This window comes from Danio rerio, chromosome 11 (assembly GCF_049306965.1).
Source record: "Danio rerio strain Tuebingen ecotype United States chromosome 11, GRCz12tu, whole genome shotgun sequence".
In the NCBI taxonomy this organism is placed as follows: domain Eukaryota; kingdom Metazoa; phylum Chordata; class Actinopteri; order Cypriniformes; family Danionidae; genus Danio; species Danio rerio.
In genome coordinates, this window is record NC_133186.1 from 41112501 (window position 1) to 41140000 (window position 27500).

General features: G+C 35.0%; 1 protein-coding gene across 11 annotated transcripts in view; it reads left to right on the forward strand.

Moving 5' to 3' along the window:
- The window catches only part of epha8 (eph receptor A8), a 266646-nt gene that overhangs the window by 82381 nt on the left and 156765 nt on the right, over window positions 1-27500 (forward strand). For 6 of the 11 annotated variants that reach the window (XM_073917077.1, XM_073917081.1, XM_073917076.1 and 3 more), the window contains 5 exons: window positions 5919-6020; window positions 6150-6277; window positions 10978-11078; window positions 12926-13132; window positions 22451-22753. In XM_073917077.1, coding sequence (XP_073773178.1) covers window positions 22666-22753 — 88 coding nt within the window. In that variant the 5' untranslated portion in view covers window positions 5919-6020; window positions 6150-6277; window positions 10978-11078; window positions 12926-13132; window positions 22451-22665. Of the gene's footprint in view, window positions 1-1802; window positions 3212-5918; window positions 6021-6149; window positions 6278-10977; window positions 11079-12925; window positions 13133-22450; window positions 22754-27500 lie in introns of all 11 variants that reach the window. The other 5 variants (XM_073917073.1, XM_073917080.1, XM_073917075.1 and 2 more) reach the window with 3 other exon arrangements.

Consider the following 27500-nt stretch of genomic DNA (forward strand, 5'->3'; position numbering starts at 1 on the left):
AGGGAGAACATGCAAACTCCACACAGAAACGCAGACTAAGCCGAGGTTCAAACCAGTGACCTTCTTGCTGTGAGGCGACAGCACTACCTACTGCGCCACTGCCTCGCCAGCAGCAAAAATACCTCAAGTAAAAGTTTCAAAAAAGGCAGCAGCTGATTCTGGGGTATCAAAAACACGTATTTGGCTGTTGTGTAGTCAGTGAAGCCGTGCAGAGCAAGCAAAGCCACGATACATATTTTGCCGTGCCAACATTTTCCCCACTGAATCAAATTCACAACGTTTGTGCAGGACCTCCGCCGAAAGGTCAGAATAAAACCTTAACTTGGATTCATGGTAGACGATGTTGTGCTTCTTTAAAGCTGCCCTGAGAACCGCTTCTTTCTGAGAGAATCTTAGAAAACGCACTAGAAAACTTCTTGGTGGCTTGTTCGCGTCCGGGATAAGGACCAGCACGCGATGGGTGCGTTCAATCTCCAATGGACGAAAGTCAGCAGGTAAGTCGACTAAAGTTGGAATAGAAGTTTGTAGAAAGTCCACAAGAGAAGTGGAACCTTCCGCTCTCTCTGGGAGATTGACGATCTTTAAATTCTTCCGACATCCGCGGTTCTCCCGGTCGTGAACCTTCAGCTGTAGCATATCTGCTTTTTTTTGCATAGCTGATATAGTTATTGCGATTGTCCGCAATAGTTGAAATCTGAGATTCAGCTTCATCCATTCTCCCTTCTAATTCTGTAGCTCGATTGGATTAGGCTTGGACCAATATACGATTCTAATGGGATGAGAACCTTGGATAAAAATATCATGGTTTCATGGTATTAGTGTATTTGTAATTACTGCTATAAAATATATTATTTTTACATGTGTGTATAAATAACAGATCATTTTCTCCCTTTGAAAACAATATATTTTATTTTTTGAAAAACTTAAAGTGTTTTGGAGAAGTAAACATGTCAGGCTAAATAATTCAAATGAATCATTGACAACTGCTCTCTTCATTAGTATCAAAAACACTGATTTCTGTACAATTTAAAACAGCATCTTGGTTATCTTTGGTTATCTTTTCTGCTGGAGATCTGCTGTTGTTCTAAAACAAAAACCAAAAAAATATAAATAAAGAATCTTACACACACCTTAGGAACGGTATTACAGAAAATGTTGGCGGTTTTAAAACCTTGACTTTTTCCAAACCGCGATATACCTTGAAAACGGTTATCGTCCCTTGCCTAGATTGGATAAATTGAAAAGAGAACGCTCAACTGACTTGATAGATGTTTCAATGTCATCCAAAGTGCTGTCTATCATATTCAAAGAGCTCCAACAGATTCATCCATGTTATTATTTCAATTAAAATCTGATCCATGGTTGTCATGCGGACAATCTCCTGGCTGTCAGTTTCACCTTGTTGATCATCAGTGGAGCACGCGGTTGGCCGAGCCGTCACTTTCTTTTTCCCAGTGGACAAGCCGGACGACGAAAATATAGGAAAATCTTTTTTGCGAGAAGGTTTAGGCACACATATTATATGATTTAACTCATAACTGACGTTTGCTATGAGAAAATAATACGCTTTTAATCGTGGTTTGGCAGAGAGCGAAGTTTCGAGCGTCCATCTTGCTCCGGGTCACGTGATCACCCCCATCATACTTTTTGTAATAGTTTTTTAGATATTGCTATAAATGCAGACTACTGAAAACGTATAAATGTATATGGATGTATAAATCATTCATTCATTCATTCATCTTCTGCCACTTTTTGTTGGTGCAGCAGTCTTAGGAGATAATACCAGACTTCCCTCTCCCCAGACACTTCCTCCAGCTCCTCCGGGGAGATCCCGAGGAGGCCTTCCCAGGGCAGCCGAGAGAAATAGTCCCTCCAGCGTGTCCTGGGTCTTCCCTGAGGCCTCCTTCCGGTGGGACATGCCTGGAACACCTCCCTAGGTAGGCTTCCAGGAGGCATCCGAAACAGATGCCCGAGCCACCTCAGCTGACTTCCCTCCCTGTGGAGAAGCAGCGGCTCTACTCCGAGCTCCTCCCGGGTGTCAGAGCTTCTCACCCTATCCATGAGAGTGCGCCCTGCCACCCTTCGAAGGAAACTCATTTTGGCCACTTGTATCCAAGATCTTGTTCTTCGGTCATGACCCAAAGCTCATGACCATAGATGAGAGTAGGAACGTGGATTGATCAGTAAATCGAGAGCTTTGCCAATCGGCTCAGCGCCTTCTTCACCACAACGGACCGGTACACCGACCGCATTACTGCTGCCGCTGCACCAATCCGCCTGTCAATTTCCTGTTCCATCCTTCCCTCACTCGTGAACAAAACCCCGAGATACTTAAACTCCTCCACCTGGGGTAAGGACTTTCCTCCAACCTGAAGATGGCAAACCACCTTTTTGAGCTGGTGGATGTATAAATCAACTGCATTGAATAATTAAATTACAAATAATGCATGAAACTGTGGAAAATAGAATAGAACTGTGGGAAGGCACAGCTCTCGCCTGGGTTCCAAAAGCAATTCAACTGCACTTAAGGTTCTCAAGAGCACAGTCGCCTCCATAATCATTAAATGGAAGATGTTTGTGATGACCAGAGCCTTTCTTACAGCTGGCCGTCTGGCCAAACTCAGCTATTAGGGAGAAGAGCTGTGGTGAGAGAGGTAAAGAAGAACCCAAAGATCACTGTGGCTGAGCTCCAGAGATGCAGTCAGGAGATGGGAGAAATTGTAGAAAGTCAACCATCACTACAGCCCTCCGCCAGTCATGGCTTTATGGCAAAGTGGCCCGGCGTAAGCCTCTCCTCAATGCAAGACACATTAAAAGCCCACATAGAGTTTGCTAAAATGGTGAGAAATAAGATTATCTGGTCTGATAAGACCAAAATATAAGTTTTTGACCTTAATTCTAAGCGGTATGTGTGGAGAAAACCAGGCACTGCTCATTACTTGTCCAATACAGTCCCAACAATGAAGCATGGTGGTGGCAGCATCTTGCATTCCAACAAGACAATGACCCCATGCACACAGCTAACATAACGAATGACTGGCTTCACAACATTTCTGAGACTTCTTGAATGGCCTAGCCAGAGCCCTGACTTAAACCCAAGTAAGTGTCTCTGGAGAGACCTAAAAATGGCTGTTCACCAACATTTACCATCCAACCTGACCAAACTGACGAGGATCTGCATGGAGGAATGGCGGAGGATGCCCAAATCCAGGTGTGAAAAACTTGTTGCTTCTTTCTCAAAAAGACTCAAGGCTGTATTAGAATAAAAGCGTAAAAGGGTGCTTCTACTGAGCAAAGGGTCTAAATACATAGGACCATGTGATATTTCCGTTTTTCTTTTTTGAATAAATCTGCAATATAACCAAGAGTGAAAAATTTAAGGGGGTCTGAATACTTTCCGTACCCACGGTGTGTTTTTCTATTTAACCAAATACATACAGATTTAACAGTAGTGAATGAAATATATTTTTAATCAGACATGTATTTTATTACTATAATATGGTATAGATATTGTATAGTCAAATTAGCTCTTATTAAAAAAAAACTTTTCCTAAAATATAACATCATATTTAAACGACAGCTTCTTCAAGACTTTATTTAGCACTGAAATGAACAAAAGTAAGAGCCGCATTTGCATATTATATCATCTAATTTACATCTTGGTTCCTGCCAGCTGATGTCAGCGCGTGTTGTTTACTTCATTGTTGTGACGCTGGCACCAGCACTTGTTGTGAGTGTTTTAGTGAATTCTGCTGATTTTTGTACCTCCGTCATGGTTAGCAGAGCTGCAGGGCTTCCCAATGTGATTAGCTTCAAATTGGCTCTGAATCGCGGCATGGAGAAAGTGATTTGCTGCTGCGTTTGAAGTTGGCGGCGGTTTTTTCGGGAGCCTTTGAGTGTCTGTTTGAACTGAGTTTGACCCGTCCGGTCCCAGCGTTCAGTGTTTGTGTGGCGTTTGATGAAAACTTCACATTAGCCTTTGATGAAAACAGACTTCTCCTTTGTAGTGGACGCTCCGTCTGGACCCGCGGACAGCAGACACTGATAAAGCCAGTGAAAATACAGTCTGGCTGCATTTGTTCTCATTCTGAATCTTTATGAGTGTCTATAAGTGGCGGGAAATGTTCAGCTTTTGTATGTGTGATTTCATTAGAACTGAAACATGACTATAAGGCGGGTCTTGTTGAGTAGCTCCTCCCCTCTTTAACAACAGCCTTAAAGAGATAGTTCACCCCACATTTTAAATTCGCTCAGTATTGCTTTCTTCTCTAGAAGCACAAAACAAGATATTTTGAAGAATACTGAAAACCTGTAACCATTGACTGTAACCAATGGAATTCCTACAATGAAAGTCAATAGCCCCTTTCACACATACAGACGGAAAGGTTGTATGTGTGAACAGGTCCTTTTTGAAAATACCGGTAAATTCGTTCTGGCTATTTTCCGGAAAGAGAAGTTGTAAGATTACAGGCAATTTGCCGGAATGCTGCGCTGTGTGAATGCAGAAGGAAGATTGCCGTAATAAGCACGTGCACGTCTAGAACGTGCTGACGTGAGACGTCTGCTTTAGCCAATCACAACAGTCAGACGCATTTACGTCCGCGCGGTTTGTGAGAATTAAAGCCTTTGAATATTTTTCCAGACACATTTAGCTGCTAGAAGTTAGTCAGATCACGTTTATATGTTCTTCTTAATGCCAACTGTGTAAATAATCAGCGATGAGATGCTGATGATAAGCCGTTGTTTGTTTACCTTCAAGCTTTGCGTGTGCCTGTGAAACAGCCTGTGAGCGCCTGCACACGGACATATTATGAACATCTCGACATGCGAAAGTGATCCTGCGAAAGTTGTTCACAATATTGTGAAGTTTGTAATTTAGTCAAATGTTTACAAATACAAGCGCAGCCCTTTAAAGCTCATTTGTGGTGAATGATGTCAGAATTTACCGGTATTTTGGAATGGATGTGTGAATGCTCTTTTCCGGAAAATTTCTGTAACGTCCTCGCCTGTGTGAACAGCGCTTTTTTTAATATACCGGTAAAGTCGTTCCGGAAATTTTCCAGATATTTACCGGTATCACTGTGTGAAAGGGGCTAATGGTTACAGGTTTTCAGCATTATAACATAATATAGAACAGTGACTTATTTTAAGTCACAGTTTTTAAACGCTGAATATTTTAAAATACTCTTTAAGCTTTTTATGGTAATTCAAGTTTTGCTAAAGAACAGCAAATAATAAAATATAAATACACTACCAGTCAAAAGTTTGGGTCAGTTTTTTTTTTTTTTCAGAAATTAGTTCTGTTTATCAAGTCAGCATTTATTAAATGTGGAAAAAAATGGTTAAATTGTTAAATATTTATTAACATTTTAAATAACTGCTTTCTTTTTGTATATAGTTTCAAATGAAGTTATTACTCCAGCGTCCAGTCTTTATTACTATTACCATTAATAAAATAAATAACAATAATTATTATTACTATTACTGCGATTTCTGAAGGATTATGTGATTCTGTAGACTGGAGTAATGAAGCTGAAAATTCCTCATTAAAATCTCTGGATTAAAAGATAAAATTTAATAATGGACTACTTATGAGCAGTTATTTTAATGCAATAACATTTTACAATTTTACAGTTTGTACTGCATTTTTTTTAATGAAATAACTGCAGCCTTGGAGAGCAGAAGCTTATTTTAAAACATTTAAAAATCGCACTGACCCCAAACTTTTGACCAGAAGTGTATGATATAATCGAGAAATTATAAAACATTATAAATAAAGTATTATTGAAAGTGTCAATATGTAAAATGTTATGATTTTAAATGCATAATAAATACAAGTGACTTCCAATCAGTTATATATTTCATATTGTTTAAGTTTTAAAGTATCAAAGTTTGTAAAATTTGTTAATGTTTTGCAGAAAAGCAAGCTCAGTGATGATGATGATGATGATGTAATGCCGAAAGAAAGAGAACAACAAGTCCAGCCAACAAGATGACGTAACAACAAAAATTGCCATCAGGTGCTAATGCAGGAAACATTTGACTACTAATATCCTTTTCACCAAATATATGGATCTCTTCTGTTTTCCAGGCATGAGCACAACTCATCCTAACACTAATTACATTTATGATGTTTTCTCCATAAATAGGTGCATCCATTAGCGCTGCGGTGGGTTTATATATAGACGGCTCTGGGTGTCCAGGACCCGTGCAGTGACCCGCACCATCTGCTGCCACACTGAGCCACAAAATGGCGAACTGCAGGGTGGCCACGCAGGTAATCAAGACTGGCGCGTGCCAACAACACGGCCGCACACTAGCCTCAGGACCTTGGTTTGATAAATCTTGAAGACGCACAAATGCGCACACACACATGTTGGTTTTGTTGATTTACAGGGACTCTCCATGGACTTATTATATTTTATACAATACAAACTTGTGTAATTGGTTCCTACACCACCCCTACTCCTAAACCAAACTCTCACAGGTAATCTGTGGCAAGATTTGAATGTGAAAAGAGCTTGTTAAGTATGAGTTGGAATTACAAGGACTCGATGCATGTCCTCATAAACCACCATAATAGTACAATTAGGTCATACCCTTGTCATTATATAAAAAACTGTCCTTGTAAACCACCAAAACCAACCAACACACATACACACACACACAGAGGGTTAGACGTATAAAAGTTAATATTAATGAGGGAATGTAATGAAATCTTGGCTAAAACATTTCTGTGAGGTTTCAGGACAGACTTTTGATTAAAGAAAGATTTTCATTAAATTAAATGAAGGTAATATTAATGCTGTTAAAGTCAGCATGAAATGGAAATTCGTCCTGTTTGTCTAAATACGTGGTATTGATTTATCAATTCATTCATGCCTAATGAATGAATAGTTCATGTTATAGTTAATTTTCAATGCAATGAAACTATAACATTAAGCTTATTTTATATTATTAAGCTTATATTTTAAATATAATTCCACTAAATTCACGTGTGATTTACAAAAAAAGTTTTTTTATTGTATAGTCTTTGTTCAAAACATGCATTTTATTTTATTTTATTTTATTTTATTTTATTTTATTTTATTTTATTTTATTTTATTTTATTTTATTTTTGATGTAAATTACGCCAAAGGAAGAAAAACTACAAATTAAATTTAATTTAATTTAATTTAATTTAATTTAATTTAATTTAATTTAATTTAATTTAATTTAATTTAATTTAATTTAATTTAATTTAATTTAATTTAAAAGTTCAAAAGAAGGAAAACTAGACTAATTTTTTTATTTATTTTTTTTTTATTTTACATCAAATATGCCAAATGCAGGAAAGCTATTTTATTTTATTTTATTTTCAGATGAAAAGACTAAAAAGACTCTTTCTCCTAACAAATATTTTTATTTGAATTATTTAACTTCACAGTACAGCAACAAATAATAATAAAAAACTGCATTTACAGTACAATATTGGTATAATTGATATTTTAAATTTATAATATTACATTTCATTGCATATACATACATACAAATATACACACAAACCAAAACAAACATTCCTTTAAGCAATGATAATACTGAAATAAAAATATTTTCCCAAATGCTGTTTTATGCAGCGTTCACACTAGGCGCAGAACGCGTGTCAAGCGCGAGTGATACACATGTTAAGTCAATGCAAATGCGCGAATGGCTAGAATTGAGCGAATTGAGCGTTTTGCGCGTTTGACTCGAATCACTCGAGTTCGAAAATCTGAACTTCAGCGGACATTCGCGCCGTGTTAACCAATCAGGAGCTTGCTCGTGAGGGGGCGTGATTGTGACGTATTGCCTGTTGTTGGTGTCGGCTGGAGGATTTTCATCAAACTGGGCTTGGCTCAGTCAGAAGCACCGCTGAAAGCCTCTGTCATTCAGGTTCAGTTTCTGGAGGAGTTTATGAGCTCACAGAGCTAGACACACCTCTGAAAGAATGTAGTGGACTCAGACACGACCCTAAATGTATCGACGCTGTTTTTCAGTGTTCATAAAGTACATTGGAAAAGCAATGGTGTCCTATCGCCCCGTAGCGTTCGTTTTAAAGACGAAATTCAGCCATACGTACTTCTGGCTACATAATTCATGATCCCTTTGTATGTAGGGGACAATTTTAGAATGAGCCTGTTTTCAGAATGTTGCTAATACCATATAGATCTTAGCAGTTAAAGATTGTGTCTTCAGCTGTACATGGAAACACAGATACACACACACACACACACACACACACACACACACACACACACACACACACACACACACACACACACACACACACAAATATTTAAAGATCTATTGTGTGAAATATGACCTGGATGTGTTTTTCATTATCCCCTGCTCTGCGACTGTGATGGAAAAGAAACACAATCTGGTGTGTCTTCAAGTTGTGCCGATGGTGTTGACAAGAGACGCTTTTAGAGATGTCGACGTCTGATCACTTCTTCAACTCACAAAAAGCTCACAGTGTTTCTTCTCTGGAACGACTGGTCGCTTGCGATTTTGATTGTTCCTTAATGATGTCCCATTGACAATTTCTGAGGAAGCAAAGCACTGCACTCGACGACAAATGAAATATTCTTGATTTTAATGAGGGGTTTTTGCTTATGAGCTGCGAGACATATGGTTTACACTGATTACAAGCTCATATCTCTCTCTTTCTCTCCCAAAATACCTGCCATGTATACGTAGTGTTTATGTTCTGGCCTGGAAAAGGAACAAGATGAAGATCTTTTTGTTGAACTAAAGCCAGACGGAACTTGAAATAATGATAAGGAAAGCGTATGTGCGGATTCTTGTCTTTTCAATTAGAAAATCGCAAGTTATAAAGGTGTTGTTCGTCTTCTCTGATTCCCAATCAAAGCTTTAATAGCACAAAATAACCACTGAACATATTCATAATGCATATATGAAGCAGCTTTGATATGATCATTATTTTTGGGATGTTAAAATCATTTGATTGGTTTTGTGGACGATTAGGGCAAGGCAAGTTTATTTATATAGCACATTTCATACACAATGGTAATTCAAAGTGCTTTACATGAAAGAAACAAGTAAAAGAACATGAAAACAACAGAATAAATATTATTAAAGACAGATAAAAAGTGATTAAAACATGTTTTAAAGGATTGAAAAAGAAAAGTAGGACATAATAGTGTAATGTGTCGGACGCAGCACAGTGCTCATTCAGTAAAGGCACAGCTAAACAGATGTGTTTTTAGTCTGAATCTGAATGTGCCTAATGTTGGAGCACATCTGATTATTTCTGGAAGCTGATTCCAGCAGTAGGGGGTGCAGTAGCTGAAAGCCGATTCACCCTGCTTTGACTGAACTCTTGGAATTTCTAGTTTATTTGATCCTGAAGATCTGAGTGATGTTAGGTTTGTATTCAGTGAGCATATCTGTAATTTATTGAGGTCCTAGGCCATTTAGTGATTATAGGCCAGTAATAATACTTTAAAATCTATTCTGAATGTAACCGGGAGCCAGAGTAAAGACCTGAGGACAGGTGTGATGTGCTCTGACTTTCCTGGCAGCAGAGTTATGAATGTGCTGCTATCGTCTGACTGCCTTTTTGGCAGTGAGGGGGCCGTTACAGTAGTCCACCCTGCTGCTGATAAAAGCATGAACAAGTTTCTCTAAGTTCTCTATGGAAACAAAGCATCTAATTCTTGCAATGTTTTGAGATGATGGTACAGTAACTACGATTAACTACAATATATAAAAAAAAAAAAAAAAAACGGATGTGAATTGCATTATGGGAGCTTGATCTCTGCTTTGTTGACATTTTATGTTGAAAATTCAGCTCTACAGTTAAACAACGTGGTTTTTATTGACATTTTAGTAGTTTGAAATAATAAAATAAGAAATAATATAGAGAATAAAAGGTCTGTAAACAAATAAAAAAACACTGGCAGTTTATTACAAGGTTTTTGTAGCATAATATACGACACCAACCCAGATAATATATCACTTTAAACTATTAGAAATGATAATAAAAGTCACTTTTTCCAACTTTTCAAGGTTAAAGGTTGTTGAAAGAAAGATCTCATAATGTCTCTATGTCTCATAATACAATTCAAAAGCATAAATAAATTGGGAAAAATACAAAATATAAATCTCAATAGGAAGATTATATATATGGAAAACTGCTGATTTACAGATTTTTTCAGAAGTCTGTTAATGATTTTTGTAAATTACACAGTATTTAACTGTAATATGAGTGTTTTACTGTATGACAATTATGCAGTATGTTACTGTATTTTTGTTGCATACTGGGAAATATCCTCTTCAATGTAAAAAAAAAAAAAAAGAGTTGACTCAAGTTAAGTGCAGTGATTGTGTTGAAAGTTGAGTAAACTCAAAAATGTCATGAATTTTGTTGCCTTAATTTTAAGTTGAGTCAATCTTGTTTTTTTTTTTTTTTTAACAGTGTTGGCGCCATTTAAAAGAGTATCTTTAATTTAAAATACTTTAAAATAAAATGAAAATCATCTGAAATACAGTAATTAACCATTTTAACAGTTTTTTAAAGAAAAACAGATAAGTAAACAATACGTTTGTTGAAGCAGTAAGTTTGATTTACAGTAAAATACTGGCAAACTGATAACAGTAATTTACTACAAATTCTACAGGAAATTGTTAACAGTGAAAGTTTTAAGATACATCTTCATGTTTATAGTAGCTTTTTGCCAGTAGCATATTTTGTGTACTGTATGTAAAATGCTGGAAGGCAATAGTAAGATTGTTAAAGGGATAGATTGAAAACAAAACATTTTGAAGAAGTGATAAAAAAATCCAAAGTGTGACAGTTGTCCTTTTTTTGCGGCAGAAACTGGTTTACTAGTAAAAAAAAATACTAATTTGTAAATTAAGTCTGTACATGATATAAAGTGATGCTTGATTTATTTGGATATTTAAAAATCTTTTTCATTTTCGTATCCTTGCAAGGTTTGGGCTCATCAGAAAGTTGGATGAAGAAGCAGAAATCACTCAGAGTCAACTGAATTATCTCCATATGTTTTTTGTCTCCTCAAAAAACAACATAAAGGGTGAGTAAATGATGGCCAATTGTTTGTTATTAGATCTGAACTAACACATTCGCAGCTTTAGATAGAAACATGTCTTGTGTTTGTGGGTGAACAGCTGTAAAGCTCAGATGCAGAACTGCTCTCGTCTCCTCCTGAGGATTAGAAACCAAACTAAAAAGCCAAAGAAAACTTTGCTCAAAAAGAAATCATTTTATGTGCCGGTGTTAATCTGAACACTATCTGTATATTCTAGGGGTAAATGCATAAAAGAGTGTGTTTGAAAGTATGAAATAAATCAGCCTGATTTAGTCACCCATCCTCAATGTTTTGGTGTGTTTTGCGTTTGACAAAAGCACAATAGAATGTTCCTGGCCTTAAAATAGGCATGTGTATGAACGCGCCTCGCAATTCAACACTGCTAAAATTATTGTTCCTTGTCGGAGCTTTGGCCTGGAAAATAGTCTATTATGTAATGATGTTGTTGGAAATATATTTTCTATGACAGAAAGCATATATAAGGAGATTTCTAAGGCCTACAGTACATGTAGAAAAAAGCAATGAATTTTTTTCTAAATATGTTATGTTGTTATTGGAGGCCTCAAAAAGCTAAATATAAATATGAAATCCATGTTTTTGTGAAATGTTGTAAAATTGCAAAGTGAGGCTTTTGTAGAGGAGAAATTAAGCGATTTTACTCACATTTACTCACCATTGCTGGGTGTCCATAAAAACTACTAACCACGCAACAACTATTATCATACAAATCATATTTTCATGTAATAAATAAATAAATAAATAAAAGATGTACAAATTGTGTTTAGAAAATGAAATTAAATTAATAAAAACCTTCAATATGTTTAAGTCTATATCTATAATTAGCTGTATATTCTGACACGCACACACACACATACACACACACTCTCACACTTCAATTATGATTAATGGCATCCTAATTTAAAGTTGGTATCTTCTTAACATGTGTGTTTGTACTGTGCATATTTATTGTGTGTGTTTGTATATGTGTGTATGCATGTATGCATTTATGTATGCATGTATGTATATATATATATATATATATATATATATATATATATATATATATATATATATATATATATATATATATATATATATATATATATATATATATAATGAACACTTGCATGTGACTTACATGTGTATATATAAATATGTATTTGTATATATTTATATATTACTATTTTATATAATATAATATAATATAATATAATAATTTTGTTTTGCATACTTTTGTGTCTTGTGTGTCTTTACTCACGGAAATATTATGTAAATCTTAATAATGATTAAAGAAATGGACTTGTGAACCAAAAGTAGCAGGTTCAAGTCCTGGCATCCTGGTTGGAATTCTTTGAGCTACATGATTGATAGATAGAAAAATCAATCAATCAATCAATCAATCAATCAATCAATCAATCAATCAGTACTTTTTTAAAATAAAAATAGAATGATTTTAGATGTGAAATATACTTGCAGTATATACTGATATATACTTTATAAGTGATGTATGATACATATAGGTGATATGTACTTTTAAGAGGTTTAAGATTATATCAGCAAATGGCAATTGTTGATTGAAAGAATGAAGATGTCTATCACACAAATGTTACAGCACAAGTTTGTGTAACTTGTGCTGTAACATTTGTTGTAATATTCAAGTTGAATACATGTATTTAGTTGTTTATTCAAATCATTGATCCTAAGCAGCGTATGAGTAATAATAACACACGCATTATCATCAGAACAGCATACAGTATACAGTCTCATTTGGCCCGCAGTCATAAACCGATGCTCAGAGACTCATCCAAATGTCTTGGCCCTCTCGCACGTAGGCATCTTGCTCACAGGAGGACTGAACAGCGCTAACTGTGACCCAGCACAACATCTTCCCTGTATTCTCAGCCCGAGCAGGAAACACATTGGCAGGCACGACGCAGACCCTCGCCTGGGCTCCCAATCCCCCCAGTGTCTCTCCTTCCCTCTTCCTCTCATCTTCTGTCGACTTCTCCAGCTGCACCGCTACGCTAGGGACACTTACGGTAACACTACTGCAGTTCCAGCTTTTATTAATGATGTTTCACAGACATTTTAAATACTTATTATAAAGTGAATTGTGACTGAAAAAGCTGGGATGTACAGTTGAAGTCAGAATTATTGACCCCCCCCCCCCCCCTGTTTAATGGAGAGATTTTTTTAAAACACATTTCTAATCATAATAGTTTTAATAACTCATTTCTAATAACTGATTTATTTTATCTTTACCATGATGACAGTAAATAATATTAAACTAGATATTTTTCTAGATACTATTAAATTTGGTCCCACTTTATATTAAGTGTCCTTAACTACTATGTACTTACATAAAAAAAAATAAATACAATGTACTTACTGTGTTCATAATGTATTTGAAAACACTTGTGGTGCTTTTGAGTTGGGATAGAGGTTGGGTTATGGACAGGTTTGGTGGTATGGGTAGGTTTAAGGATGGGTTAAGGTGTAAGGGATGGTCAACAGTGTATTTACAAATGTATTTACAAAAGTTATTTACAGATGTAATTACATACATGTATTTAATCAAGCATAAGTACACAGTAAATACATGTAAGTACAATAAGTACATTGTAACAAACTATTAGTTCCTATGTAAGTACATATTAGTTAAGGCCATTTAATATAGACCTTTTTCTTGGAACACAAAATTACCCATTATGCTTTGCGTGTATGCGCAAGGAGAATGCGAAGAACTTCCGGTCGGCAGCTGATGCGTGTAAACAGTCACATTTGGACAGCTTTGAAACGATAGTTTTAATCTATTTTACCTGCTTTTATCCTCTTTGAACTAATACTGTTGTCCATCAGCACCATCTCCTGGACTGATCATTTAAAGAAATGCGATCTAATAGGATGGAAAACAGCTGCTGTGAGGCGTTTTCCCCTCGTTGTCAGACGGCATCTTCTGCAGTTTAAATAAACCCTTGTCATCGCTAAAGTCAACATTTTCTCTTTATTTCAAATATATAACCAGCCCAAACAAATGTAATTCACCAAAATGTTTGACACACACACGTAGCCTGTACTGTGCCACTGACACACTGATTTAATAACTATGACAAAATAAAAATATAGGCTAGTGTCATTTCGAAATGACAGAAAAACACAAACCCGTGGTAAAAACAACACACGACTCGCGATTAGAATGAACAGCAAATCAGCCAGCAGAGGATCAGTAACAGACTTTTATTGGTCATTTTTGTAAATTGCACGACTTTCATACCTGTTAAGTTTCATGTCAGTACTCTGGTTTGCTCTCTCTCTCTCTCTCTCTGTGTGTGTGTGCGCGTGTATTTCTGACGGCAGACACGTGAACTAGGAGAACGTTTTTCTCGTATTTCTGACACGCTTGAACCACATGTGACAGATTATAACGGCTTTAACAGACACATTTCTAAGTTGTGTCACAAAAACACTCAGTTTTTTTTTCCAAATAACATCCATTAAAAATGTTATTGAAACCCATTTTCGGAGCGCAAATTACCAGTTGTACACGCTGTAAACGGAAGTTTTTAGCATTCTACCGGAAGACGCTGATCGCTATGGCGCCCTCCATGCAGCAGCCATGAAAAAAGTCTATAAAGTGGGACCTTAAACTTAAAGTGACATTTAAAGGTTTAACTAGGTTAATTAGGTTAGTTTGGCAAGTTATTGTATAACTGGTTTATTCTCTACACTAGAAATCTGCTCAGATTTTTTAGTCAGAAGTTTTAGTCCTGCTCCCGCCAGGTTTTTTTCTGCACACGACAGCTCCTGCTGTATATTCAGCTTTTGTCCCCCGCTGCCCGAGCTGCCCCCGCTTTCTACCCGACTCATTTCTTTCCATTCCTGCTAAATTCAAATCTTGTTTCCAAAATTTCACATAAAAATTGGGTACTACAAAAAAGAGTGATAACAGATGAAAGTAACCCAGGCTCATTCTGAAAACGTAGTCCCATGGACGTTTCTGGAGACCACGAATTATGTCCCGGGAGGTACGTATTTTTGCAGTTTTTTTTTTTTTCGTGACTTTACGAGATGCCACTGTGTTTGCTTTTTCGTATTTCAAATGTCTCTTGCGAGTGCCGTTCGAGCCCGTTCTGTTCTCGCGTAAACCCACCAGAGGTCGCTGTCAAATGACCATCTGTCTGACTGACTAAATGATTGACTGGGCAACCAGCCAATCGGCTGACCCACCCTCCTCCTTCCCTAAACCCAACCAATTTTACAGATTGACCTGCCCACCCACTTACTTCCCTAAACCCAACCAACAATTTAAAAAACGCCGTCCAGAAAAAGAAAAGTCAGATTTTTTACGACGTTTTCGGATTTCACCACATTCTCACCCTGTTATGGACTTGTTCACTTTATTTTTTGGATTCTGTTTTTGTCTTATCTAATTTCTGGAACCGCTCTTCCCCGGACTCGAACCAGGTCGTCATGGTCAGCTCCTCTCTGCGTCTCAAGTTCGCCGACGTACACAATGAGCTAACTGGACAAACTGGTTACAGCGGGAAAGCCCTCCACACGGAGGTAAGCGGTCAGCCGGTAATTGCGAAAAGGAACGACGTCATACCGACCCGTAGCGGTCGCTTAAAAAATGAAATGCAGCTATACGTACCTCCGGCTTCATAATTCGCAGTTGCAACAAAAGTGTAGGTTGTGCAAGGATTGTAGGCTTAATGTCAGTATTGTTTACCCCTTTGTGATGAGACATGAGTGACGTACGGTGAGGTTTGTTGCTGGTGAGGCACTGACTCTTCTAAAGTCAGACTTACAAACACATCCACTCAATATATTTGCCAACTACCGATTGTGTTTTATATCTCATATCAGCATTATTTCTATACACATAGCAGATACATATTTGGCCAAGGAAGAATGTAAAATGTATAGCCATTAAATATGTCTCCCAAAAAAAAAACACCCAGCTGGATGCTACAGTGTCCAGACAGCCTATAACAAGTGACACACAGCACCACGGATACGCACACTGTCTTTGCTCACTCGCACGCTCTCTCTCTCTCTCTCTCTCTATGTCTCTGGAACGCTATATTGTTAGACCGCCCGCTCCCGTTCAAATTACACCAGAGTTACCGACCACTACTACATTTTATTCTGAAATTTATTCCCGCTCCACAAGATATGCCGCAGCTCCAGCTGTACCATGTGAATGCAGACCTCTACTGTAGACAATCAAAAAAATATATAGCTTAAAGAGGCTAATAAAATTGACCTTAAAGAAATAAATACAGCTTTTATTCTAGCCAAAATTTAACAAATAAGACTTATTCCAGAAGAAAATGTATTGTAGGAAATACTGTGACAAAACTCTGTTAAATATCATTTGGGAAATATAAAAATAAATAAATAAATAAATAAATAAATAAATTACTGGAGGGCGAATAATTTTGACTTTAATTATAATTCTGGTCACACTTTATTTTACTGTACAGTTCACACTATTAACATACGATTAACTAAGACTTTTAGCTCAATAAACTACTGATTAGCTGCAAGGTAGTAGTTGGGATGTAAAATAAGATCATACTTTATAAATACTAATAAACCGTTAATAATATTAATAATAATATTAATAATACTAAGCTAATAAGCCAGTAGTAAACTTAATTGTTACTTAAACTAAAGTGTTAGCATAATTCAGCTAATAGAGTGCAATCGTGAGATAGAAGTAGATTTTTAAGGATAACATATAAACTTTTAAACCAAGAAGTTGTTAAATAATCTTTTGTTGAAGTCATCTTTTCGCATTGTTGGAACAGTTCAAGCGTGGAACAGCTGAATTGGTGCAGTAAAACTACACTACCCATGATGCTGTACAGAAAAGTCCACCAATCAGAGAGTCGCAGTGAGCAACAAAAATGTTTTTTTAAGTAAAGATTTTAAAGTTTTTGGACGACCCATCCCAGAGAGCTTAAAACACCCTATAATGTATTGTAAGCACATAATAGTTTATACCGCATAAAATGAGATCCTCCATATTTTACCCACACTTGGGTTTAACAGCCCAGCATTTTAAAACAATTAATTAATTAGTTATTTAATTAATTAGTCTTTCAGGTTTGTGACCCTCAAATATGTAAATTATCATATATAAAATCTTACATCTTTACAATTTTAATCTTAAACATTTCATTATGAATTACTTATGTATATTCACTTATTTTATTTTACTTTATTTTTTTTTCTTCAAGTACAAGTGCAAAAATGCCCAATGAAAAAGGATTGAAAAATGATTAATTTAAGTATTTGTTATCATTTCAAAACAATTGATGATGTGATCTAGACAATATCCATTTTGACAGTATTTTTCCAAAAGTAAAACTAAATTGGCCGTAATGTATGTGTCTGAATGAGTGTGTTTGGATGATTCCCAGTACTGGGTTGCAGATGGAAGGGCATCCCCTTGTAAAACATATGCTGGATAAGTTGGCGGTTCCGCTGTGGCGATCCCTTATGAATAAAGGGACTAAGCCGTAGGAAAATGAATAATAATAATTATATAAATAATAATTAATATAATAATATTGATAATTATTATTATTTATTTTTGTATTTTAATAATTTTTGTATTTACAAATGCACATTATATAGAGGTTCATTTAAAGCAGTATAAAATTGTGTCTGTAGATTTCATGTTTGTTAATAATTTAATAAATGTTAAACAATGTAACTTTGACAGTGGAAAACCTTTAAATCATTTTTAACTTTCTAAAATAATAACCTATGCATGAATACACTGCAAATTTGGTACTGTAGAGTGTGGACAGAGAACTTTTCCGTGGCATAAAAGTTTGTGTCATTTCAGCAGAAATCTGAAATTGGCTATGTAAAATGCATTGATGCAGTATTCTGTTGTGTGAAATGGAGATAGTTCTATGGATTAACTTGAATCAATGTCAGGAAAGCAAATAGTGACTCCAGTTTAGAGAATGGAGGTCTTACTATATCAGATATTTGGCTTGAGAGGAGAAGCTGATACACTCCAAAATAAATAAATTAATTAAAATTACATTTGCTTCTTGTTTCAATTAATTATTTAAAATGAGCTCAAACAACACAATGCTTGAGGTTTTTTTTGGCCAACTTAATTGTTTTATGTTCAATCCACTTAAATTTGTGAAACTAATACATTTATACAATGTAAAAAAAAGAGGCTGGCTTCCACAAAATTCCTTCATACATATGTAACACAAATCGATTAATTTAACTTCATAGTTTTTACACATTTAAGTGGATCTGTCACATCTGACATGTGGTGCAGGGAGAAAAAACAATTGTGAGAATCCAAAGGCAGTCTTTCCGGGTTTATTGATAACTCCAATTAAAACATATACAAAACAAGGACAGGGAGAACACTCAGACATTCTGGAAGTAACCTAAACGACTGACAACAAATGGCTTAACCGAGGCATATACAAGTGCAAACAATTAGGTTAAATAATATGACAACCCAGGCTCATTCTGATTATGTACCCCTATATACATTTCTGGAAAGAGCAAAATACGTCCCAGTAGCTACTTTTTTTTTTTTTTTTTTTTGCAGTTTTTGCTTTCACGCATCCACCAGAGGCCACTGTGTATGCTCTTTCAAACCCAAAATTTCTCTCATGAGTACCATTCGCTCCTGCTGTTCTAGTGGAAATCCACCAGGGGCCGCTGTTGACTGACTGACTGACCGATCGACTCCTACTTCCCTAAACCCATCTTATAGTGTTTTAAAAAGCACAGATTGAACAGCAAGCACCCCCGTACTTTCGCGGTCAACTCCACTCCGTGTCTCAGGTCTGCCAATGTACGCGGCCAGCCACTGGGCAAACTGGTAAAAGTGGAAAAGCAGTCCATATGGAGGTAAGCAGTCAGCTGGTAAGGGAGAAAAGGAACTGTGTTATACCCCATTGTAGCGTTAATTTTAAAGATGAAATGCAGCCATACGCACAACTGAATACATATTTCGTGATCTCCAGAAGTATAGGGCTATGTTTTAGAATGAGCCTGTGTTGCAACATGATGAGGGGGTGGAGACAAAGTAACTCAGGTAATTAACCAGAATACTCTAAATGAAAGGGCAAGACAAATAAAAACATTGAACTGAAGGAAACACTGGGACCGTTACAGGATCAAACCTAAAAAAATGTTGTCCCCTCCAAAATTTAAGAATTTTAATGTTTCAACTCATTTTAAATAAGTCGTTTAAACAAGCTACAAAAGCCTTTTCTGTGTAGGATTTTACTAAAATATAATAATAAAAATTTATAAAATTATTTCATCTCGTCTCAACAAAAAAATAAGTTGTGTGGAACCCAGCATTTTTGTACAGTGTATGCAGACATCATTTTATCTGTGCCTGAAGCACTTAATCAGAAAATCCATCAGACGATGGCGACCGAGGTAGTCTCTTGTTCATAAATAATAACACACTGATCTGAAATTGAATGTCCTGCTTTTTTATCTGCTAATATGAGGGAGGACGAATATTAAATAAATATATCTGGAAATATGATGGGAAAATGATGGGAAAATGTGTGGTTGTAAAGACTAATACAGAATTATGACGTCAACAGTACACTTATGCTTTATAGTAATATATGTAATATTTTAATTAGATTTACAATATTATCTCTCAGTATAGTTGAACATTAAAGAGGCTCCTATTTTACAAGATACAAGTCTTTGGTGTCTCCGGGATGTGTCTGTTAAGTTTCAGCTCAAAATACCCATCAGATTATTCATTGTAGCCTGCTGAATATGTGAATTTTGAGCTAAAAAGACATTTTTGTTGCCTGTGCCTTTAAATGCAAACGAGCTGGTTCTGCCCGCCCACTGTTATGTCACATAAACAGCAGTCAGTGATAGAAACAGACAGATGATGCTAAGATCCAGTTTATTAAAATACTAAGTAGGGTTATTTGATGTTTTTGTTGTCGAGATTATTAGATTGTGCGCCCCATTAGTTAACAGTTAATTAAATTTTTATTTTTAATAGTAGATGCTTTGCTCTGTTCTATTAGTAATAGAATGGAATTATGAAATTTATATATATATATATATATATATATATATATATATATATATATATATATATATATATATATATATATATATATATATATGCTGTCTGTTGTAATAATAAATAAATTTATTAAAAATAAATAATAATAATAATTATAATAGTATTAAAGATTTTGCCCAATGTCAAGGAAATTTAGGATTGAACATTTCAAAATTTTAATAATTTAAATGGAATTTTTTCTAAATTTGTGTAATGTAGACAATATCCATTTTGACAGTACATTTCCATTATTTTATTTTGTTTTATTTTAAATAAAATATTTTATAATAATATGAAATATTTTATTTCATTATATTTTCAAATATTAAATTTTTGTAAGCTGTTTGGACAGAACTGTGTGTAGGTATAGTGTGTCCACGGTCATATTGGGGTGATATAGACACAATAAAACTCTTGTTTTTTTTTTGTATTTCCTGACGTTAAAATTGGATACAAATCCCTCCCATTTTGAGGTTGACCGCAATGCGACATTGGAGTGCGGTTTCCCCACCCACCAAATTGATTGACAGCCTCATATTAACATGTCTCCGTAGTAATGCATATAATCATATCAACAAAACAGGACGTGTGCGAAGCAACCAGGATTAAAAGATCTGTTCAGCTCTCTGTGATTGTCAATCATCATCAAATGTGATCAAGTCAAAATGTTTTTAAAACAGTGCGTTTTTGTATTAAAGATGGTGCAAATATCTGTAATTCATCACCACAGCCATGTGTCAGTACAATTATAAAAGAAGACACTTCAATACCGATTTGTGGACGTTAAATCAGGTTTATTTTGTACATTAACATAATGGATATCCATACAGCAGTTGATATTTACGTGTATCCTGTCACATTTTCCATTTCACATTTTTCAATTCAATTCAGCTTTATTTGTGTAGCACTTTTACAATGTAGATTGTGTCAAAGCAGCTTCACATAAATGATCATAGTAATTGGAACAGTGTAGTTCAGTGTTTAGTGTTAAGTTCCGCTCAGCTCAATTCAGTGTGGTTTAAAATCCTTACTGAGAGTCCAAACACTGAAGAGCAAATTCATGGATGGGTAGCTCTACCGATCCCAAACCATGCAAGCTAGAGGCGACAGCGGAGAGGGAAAAAAAAAAACTTCACCGATAGGCGAGTAAAGAAAAAAAAACCTTGAGAGAAACCACAGTGTGTGTGTATGTGTGTGTGCGTGAACTTTGTAACGACATTGCGTGTGACTCATCGAAAGGCTTCAATTAACTCCACAACAAATACATCAAATAATCATTGGGAAAGTTCTTACAAATCCCCCCAGTTTCTCTGGTCTAGAACCACCACTGACTATAACATGTAAGGCGGGATCATGAAAGGAACATTCAAAAAGCAACTCATGTAAACACCCTGATCATATTATTGTCTTTTTCAGATTAAGGCAAATCATTAGATCACTGATAACCATGTAAACATAGTCACACCCCAACCCTAGAAAAAAGGAGTTCAGTATTTTGATGACAGCCTTTCCACTGGTTAGTAGTAAGCTAATGTAATTTCTTAATGCACATAAAATAACTTTTGGTGTTAATATTTAAATCAATAACATCAAAAAACAGCTTTAATAATAATAATACCATAAATCACATGCCTAGAAATATAATCTCATTCATTCATTCATTCATTCATTCATTCATTCATTCATTCATTTTCTTGTCGGCTTAGTCCCTTTATTAATCCGGGGTCGCCACAGCGGAATGAACCGCCAACTTATCCAGCAAGTTTTTATGCAGCAGATGCCCTTCCAGCCGCAACCCATCTCTGGGAAACATCCCCACACACATTCACACGCACTACGGACAATTTAGCTTACCCAATTCACCTGTACCCAAGTGAACGCAGGGAGAACATGCTAACTCCACACAGAAACGCCAACTGAGTCGAGGCTTGAACCAGTGACCCAGCGACCTTTTTGCTGTGAGGCGACAGCACTACCTACTGCGCCACTGCTTTGCCCAAATATAATCTCACTTAATACAAAAGAGAATATTTTTATTAAATAAATATATTCTTTTCTAATTTAATATAATCAAAGTAAATTACTGTATCCCATTCTATTTTCTGTGCACAGTCATTTCAGTATTAATATTTCACACAATTAATCAATAAACATCTAGCAATATGATCTCGCTTAACACACAGGGGAAGCGCTCATGCACAGTAAAATTGCATATTTCATATGCTGCCTTCTCATTGGCCGCTCTTTGTGACAGGCAGCTGTGGACACGCCCCCGTGCTGCGCCTGGTGGTGTTGCATGTGCGCGAGTGCAGTCGGCAGTTTTGAAAGCAGTTCCTGATAGAGAGACTATCGCTCCGCTTCTACACTGGCAGAGCAGAAGAAAGAGAGAGAGCGAGGGAGAGGGGAGAGCGAGAGAGAGAGAGAGAGAGAGAGAGGTTTCTCCCCGAGCGCCGGGTCCACATTTGCACGATGGCATCAGATCCAGGGCTGCTGCCCCTCTTAGTGTGGACTATATCAATGCAGGTCCTGGGATCCAGAGGAACATCCAATAATGAAGGTAAGAGTGTGTGTGTGCGTGTGTGTGTATCGTATGGATGGGGATCTGTGCTGTCTTCTTTATACAGTACATGACAGCCTGATGTACACATATACATATTCATAGATGTGACCGGAGCCGGAGACTGAGAAGTACATCAAAAACTCTTGGAATTTGAGCTTAAAGTTAATCTGAGCAGGTTTCTTATTCTGTCTGCTAAACTAATATTCTTATAGCATCATATTTTTGGTTATAGCTGTTAGATGAACGTGATGAAACGCAGAGACAGGCTTTAAAACTAAAGTCGAATCTATCTTTAATGGAGGCAGATTTGTGGTTATTAGGGCAAGGATGTTTTTATAGTAATGTATATTAGTAACTATTAGATAGTTTCTTATTCTGTCTTCCTAACTATAATTCCCATATCGTTATAGGCTGTATTTTTTTGTTACAGCTGTGAGATAAATATTATGAACAACAGTAAAACAAAAGCAATAAAACAAAAGTCGAGTATATCATGAAGGGATTTGTGGATACAGGTAGATTTCTGGTAATTAGGGGAAGGATATTTTTCAGAAACATCTATTGTTTGTGTATAATAACTATTAGAATTTAAGCTTAAGTCAATTATTGCCTTCCTAAGTTAAATTCTTATATCTTTAGATTAGATTTTGCTATAGATGTGAGATAAATATATTAAAACAACAACGGCATACAGTAAAATTAAAGTTGAGTATATGAATAACAGATCTGCAGATGAAGCTAGATTTATTGTTAATAGGGCAAGGATGTCTTTTTTTAATATAAATGTATATTAGTGACTATTAGAATTTGAGCTTAAACCTATTCTGTCTTACTAAGTTAAATTCTTATGTTGTTAGGCTATTTTCTTTTTGTTATAGCTGTGATTAATATAATAAAACAACAACGGCATACAGTAAAACAAAAGTTGACTGTCATGAACAGATCTGCAGATAAAGGTAGATTTGTAGTTATAAGAGCAAGGGTATTTTTTTTTTATAGAAATGTATATTAGTAACTGTTAGAATTTGTTTCTTATTCTGTCTTCTTAACTACAATTCTTATATTGTTGTAGGCTGTATTTTTTTGTTACAGCTGTGAGATAAATATAATAAAACAACAATGACATAGAGTAGAACAAAAGCTGAGTATATCATAAATGGATTCATGGATAAAGGTAGATTTTTGGTTATTAGAGCAAGGATATTTTTCAGAAACATATATTGTTTGTGTATAATAACTATTAGAATTTGAGCTTAAAGTCAATTATTGCCTTCCTAAGTTAAATTCTTATATCTTTAGATTAGATTTTGTTATAGCTGTGAGATAAAAATATTAAAACAACAACAATAACATACAATACAACTAAAGTCGAGCATATCATGAATAGTTTTGCAGATAAAGGTAGATGTATGGTTATTACTGCAAGGATATTAGTGACTATTAGAATTTGAGCTTAAAGTTAATTATTCTGTCTTACTAAGTTAAATTCTTATGTTGTTAGACTATTTTCTTTTTGTTATAGCTGTGATTAATATAATAAAACAACAACGGCATACAGTGAAACAAAAGTTGACTGTTATGAACAGATCTGCAGATAAAGCTAGATGTGTGGTTATAAGAGCAAGGGTATTTTTTTTTATAGAAATGTATATTAGTAACTGTTAGAATTTGTTTTCTTATTCTGTCTTCTTAACTAAAATTCTCCTATCGTTTTAGGCTATATTTTTTCTTATAGTTGTGAGATGAATATAATAAAACAACAATGACATAGAGTAAAACAAAAGTCGAGTATATTGTTTGTGTATAATAACCATTAGAATTTGAGCTTAAAGTCAATTATTGCAGTTTCTTATTTGCAGTTTCTAACTATAATTCTGGTGGTTCATTCCGCTGGGGCGACCCAGGATTAATAAAGGGATTAAGGCAAAAAAAAATAATAATAAATGAACTATAATTCTTATATCAATATAGGTTATATTTCTGTTATAGCTGTGAGATAAATATAATAAAACAACAACGATATACAGTAAAACTAAAGTCGAGTCTATCATGAATGGATCTGCAGATAAAGCTAGATTCATAGTTATTAGGGTAAGGATATTTCTCATTAAAATATGTCAATCACTATTAGAATTTGAGCTTAAAGTCAATTATTGTAGTTCTAACTAAAATTCTTGTATCGTTAGGCTGGATGTTTGTTTATGCGGTGAGTTAAATATAATAAACAACAACGACACAGTAAAACTGAAGTCGAGTATATCATGAACAGATTTGCAGATAAAGGTAGATTTATCGGCACAGCGGAATGAACCGCCATCTTATCCAGCATGTTTTTACGCAGCGAATGCCCTTCCAGCTGCAACCCATCTCTGGGAAACATCCACACTCATTCGCACACACACTTATACACTACGGACAATTTAGCCTTCTCAATTCACCTGTACTGCATGTCTTTGGACTGTGGGGGAAACCGGAGCACCCAGAGGAAACCCACACGAACGCAGGGAGTACATGCAAACTCCACACAGAAACGCAAACTGAGCTGAGGTTCGAACCAGTGACCTTCTTGCTGTGAGGCGACAGCACTACCTACTGCGCCACTACGTCGCCACCTGTGACATACAGCAAAACAAAAGTTAACTATATCATGAATGGATTTGCAGATAAAGGTAAATTTATGGTTATTAGGACAATCTTTTTTTTAAATTAAAAAATACATTAATAACTATTAGATTTTGAGCTTAAACTCAATTATTGCAGTTTTTTATTATGTCTTTCTCACTAAAATTCTAATTTTTAGATTACATTTTTGTTATAGCTTTACAGTAAAACAAAAGTTGAATATGTTATGGATGAATTCATGGATAAAGGTAGATTTTTGGTTATTTGGGCAAGGATATTTTACATAAAAATGTAGATTAGTTACTATATAAATTTGAGCTTAAAGTCAATTGTAGTAACTAAAATTCTTATATTGTTTGTTTATATATATATATAATAATTTATATACATATATAATAAAACAACAATGACGTACAGTAAAACAAAAGACTTAGTTTACTATGAATGCATTTGCAGATAAAGGTAGATTTGGGTTATTAGGGCAAGAATATCTTTCATAAAAATGTATATTAGTAACTATTATAATTTGTTTCTTATTCTGTCTTCCCACCTACAATTCTTATATAGGCTATATTTTTGTTATAGCTGTGACATTAATATAATAAAACAACAACGACATACAGTAAAACTAAAGTCGAGGGTATCATGAACACATCAGCAGATGATGCTAGATTCATGGTTATTAGGGCAAAGATATTTTTCATAAAAACATACATCAATAACTATTAGAATTTGAGCTTAAAGTCATTTATTTGCAGTTCCTAACTATAAATCTTATATCTTTATAGGCTATAACTTTGGTATAGCTGTGAGACAAATGTAATAAAACAACAACGATATACAGTAAAACTAAAGTCCAGTATATTATGAATTGATTTGTGGATAAAAGCTAGATGTATGATAATTAGGGCAAGGTGATTTTTTCATAATAATGTGTACTGGAGACTATTAGAATTAGAGCTTGAGGTCAATTATTGCAGCTTCCTATTTGCAGTTCCTAAAGAAAAATTCTTATGTTATTGGAGTTTCTGAGATAAATATAATAAAGTGAGGATATTTTACATAAACAAATTTGCAGATAAAGGTAGATGTATGGTTATTAGGGAAAGGATATTTTTCACAAACATCTATTGTTTGTTTATAATAACTGTTAGAATTTGAGCTTAAAGCCAATTATTTTATTCCTGACTAAAATTCTCACATCGTTATAGTTTAGTTATTGCTGAGACATTAATATAATAAAACAACAGTGACATACAGTAAAACAAAAGTTGAGTGTGTCATGAATGGATTTGCAGATAAAGCTGGATTTGTGGTTATTAGGGCAAAGATATTTTTGATTAAAATGTATATTAGTAACTAGAATTTGAGCTTAAAGTTAATTATTGTTGTCCTAACTAAAATTTTCGGTCACACTTTACAATAACGTTCATTGGTTAATGTTAATTAATTCATTTACTAACATGAACAAACAATGAACAATGCATTTACCACTGTATTCGTTCATATTAGTTAACGTTAGATAATGAAAATACAGTAGCTCATTGTTAGTTCATGTTAACTCATGGTGCATTAACTAATGTTAACAAGCATGGACTTGGTTGTTAGTAATGCATTAGTAAATGTTCAATTATGATCAATAAATGCTGTACATGTGTTGTTCACATCATCATTAGTTCACAATCATTAGTTCATGTTAGTAAATGCATTACTAATGAACCTTATTGTAAAGTGTTACCAAATTTTTATATCTTAAGGCTATATTTTTTTGGTTGTAGCTGTGCGATAAATGTAATAAAACAACAATGACACACAGTAAAATATATCATAAATGGATTTGCAGATAAAGGCACGGATATTTTTTATAAGCTTAAAGTCAATGATTGTCTTCCTAACTAACGTTCTCATATCGTTAGGCTATATTTTTGTTCTGTGAGATAAATATAATTAAGCAACAACGATATACAGTAAAACAACAGTCAAGTGTGTCTTGAATGGATTTGTGGATAAAGCTAGATTTATGGTTAATAGTGCAAGAATATTTTTCATAAACATCTACTGTTTGTATATATTATTTATTAATTTGAGCTTAGTCAGTTATGATGATGAGTTTGTATTTTAG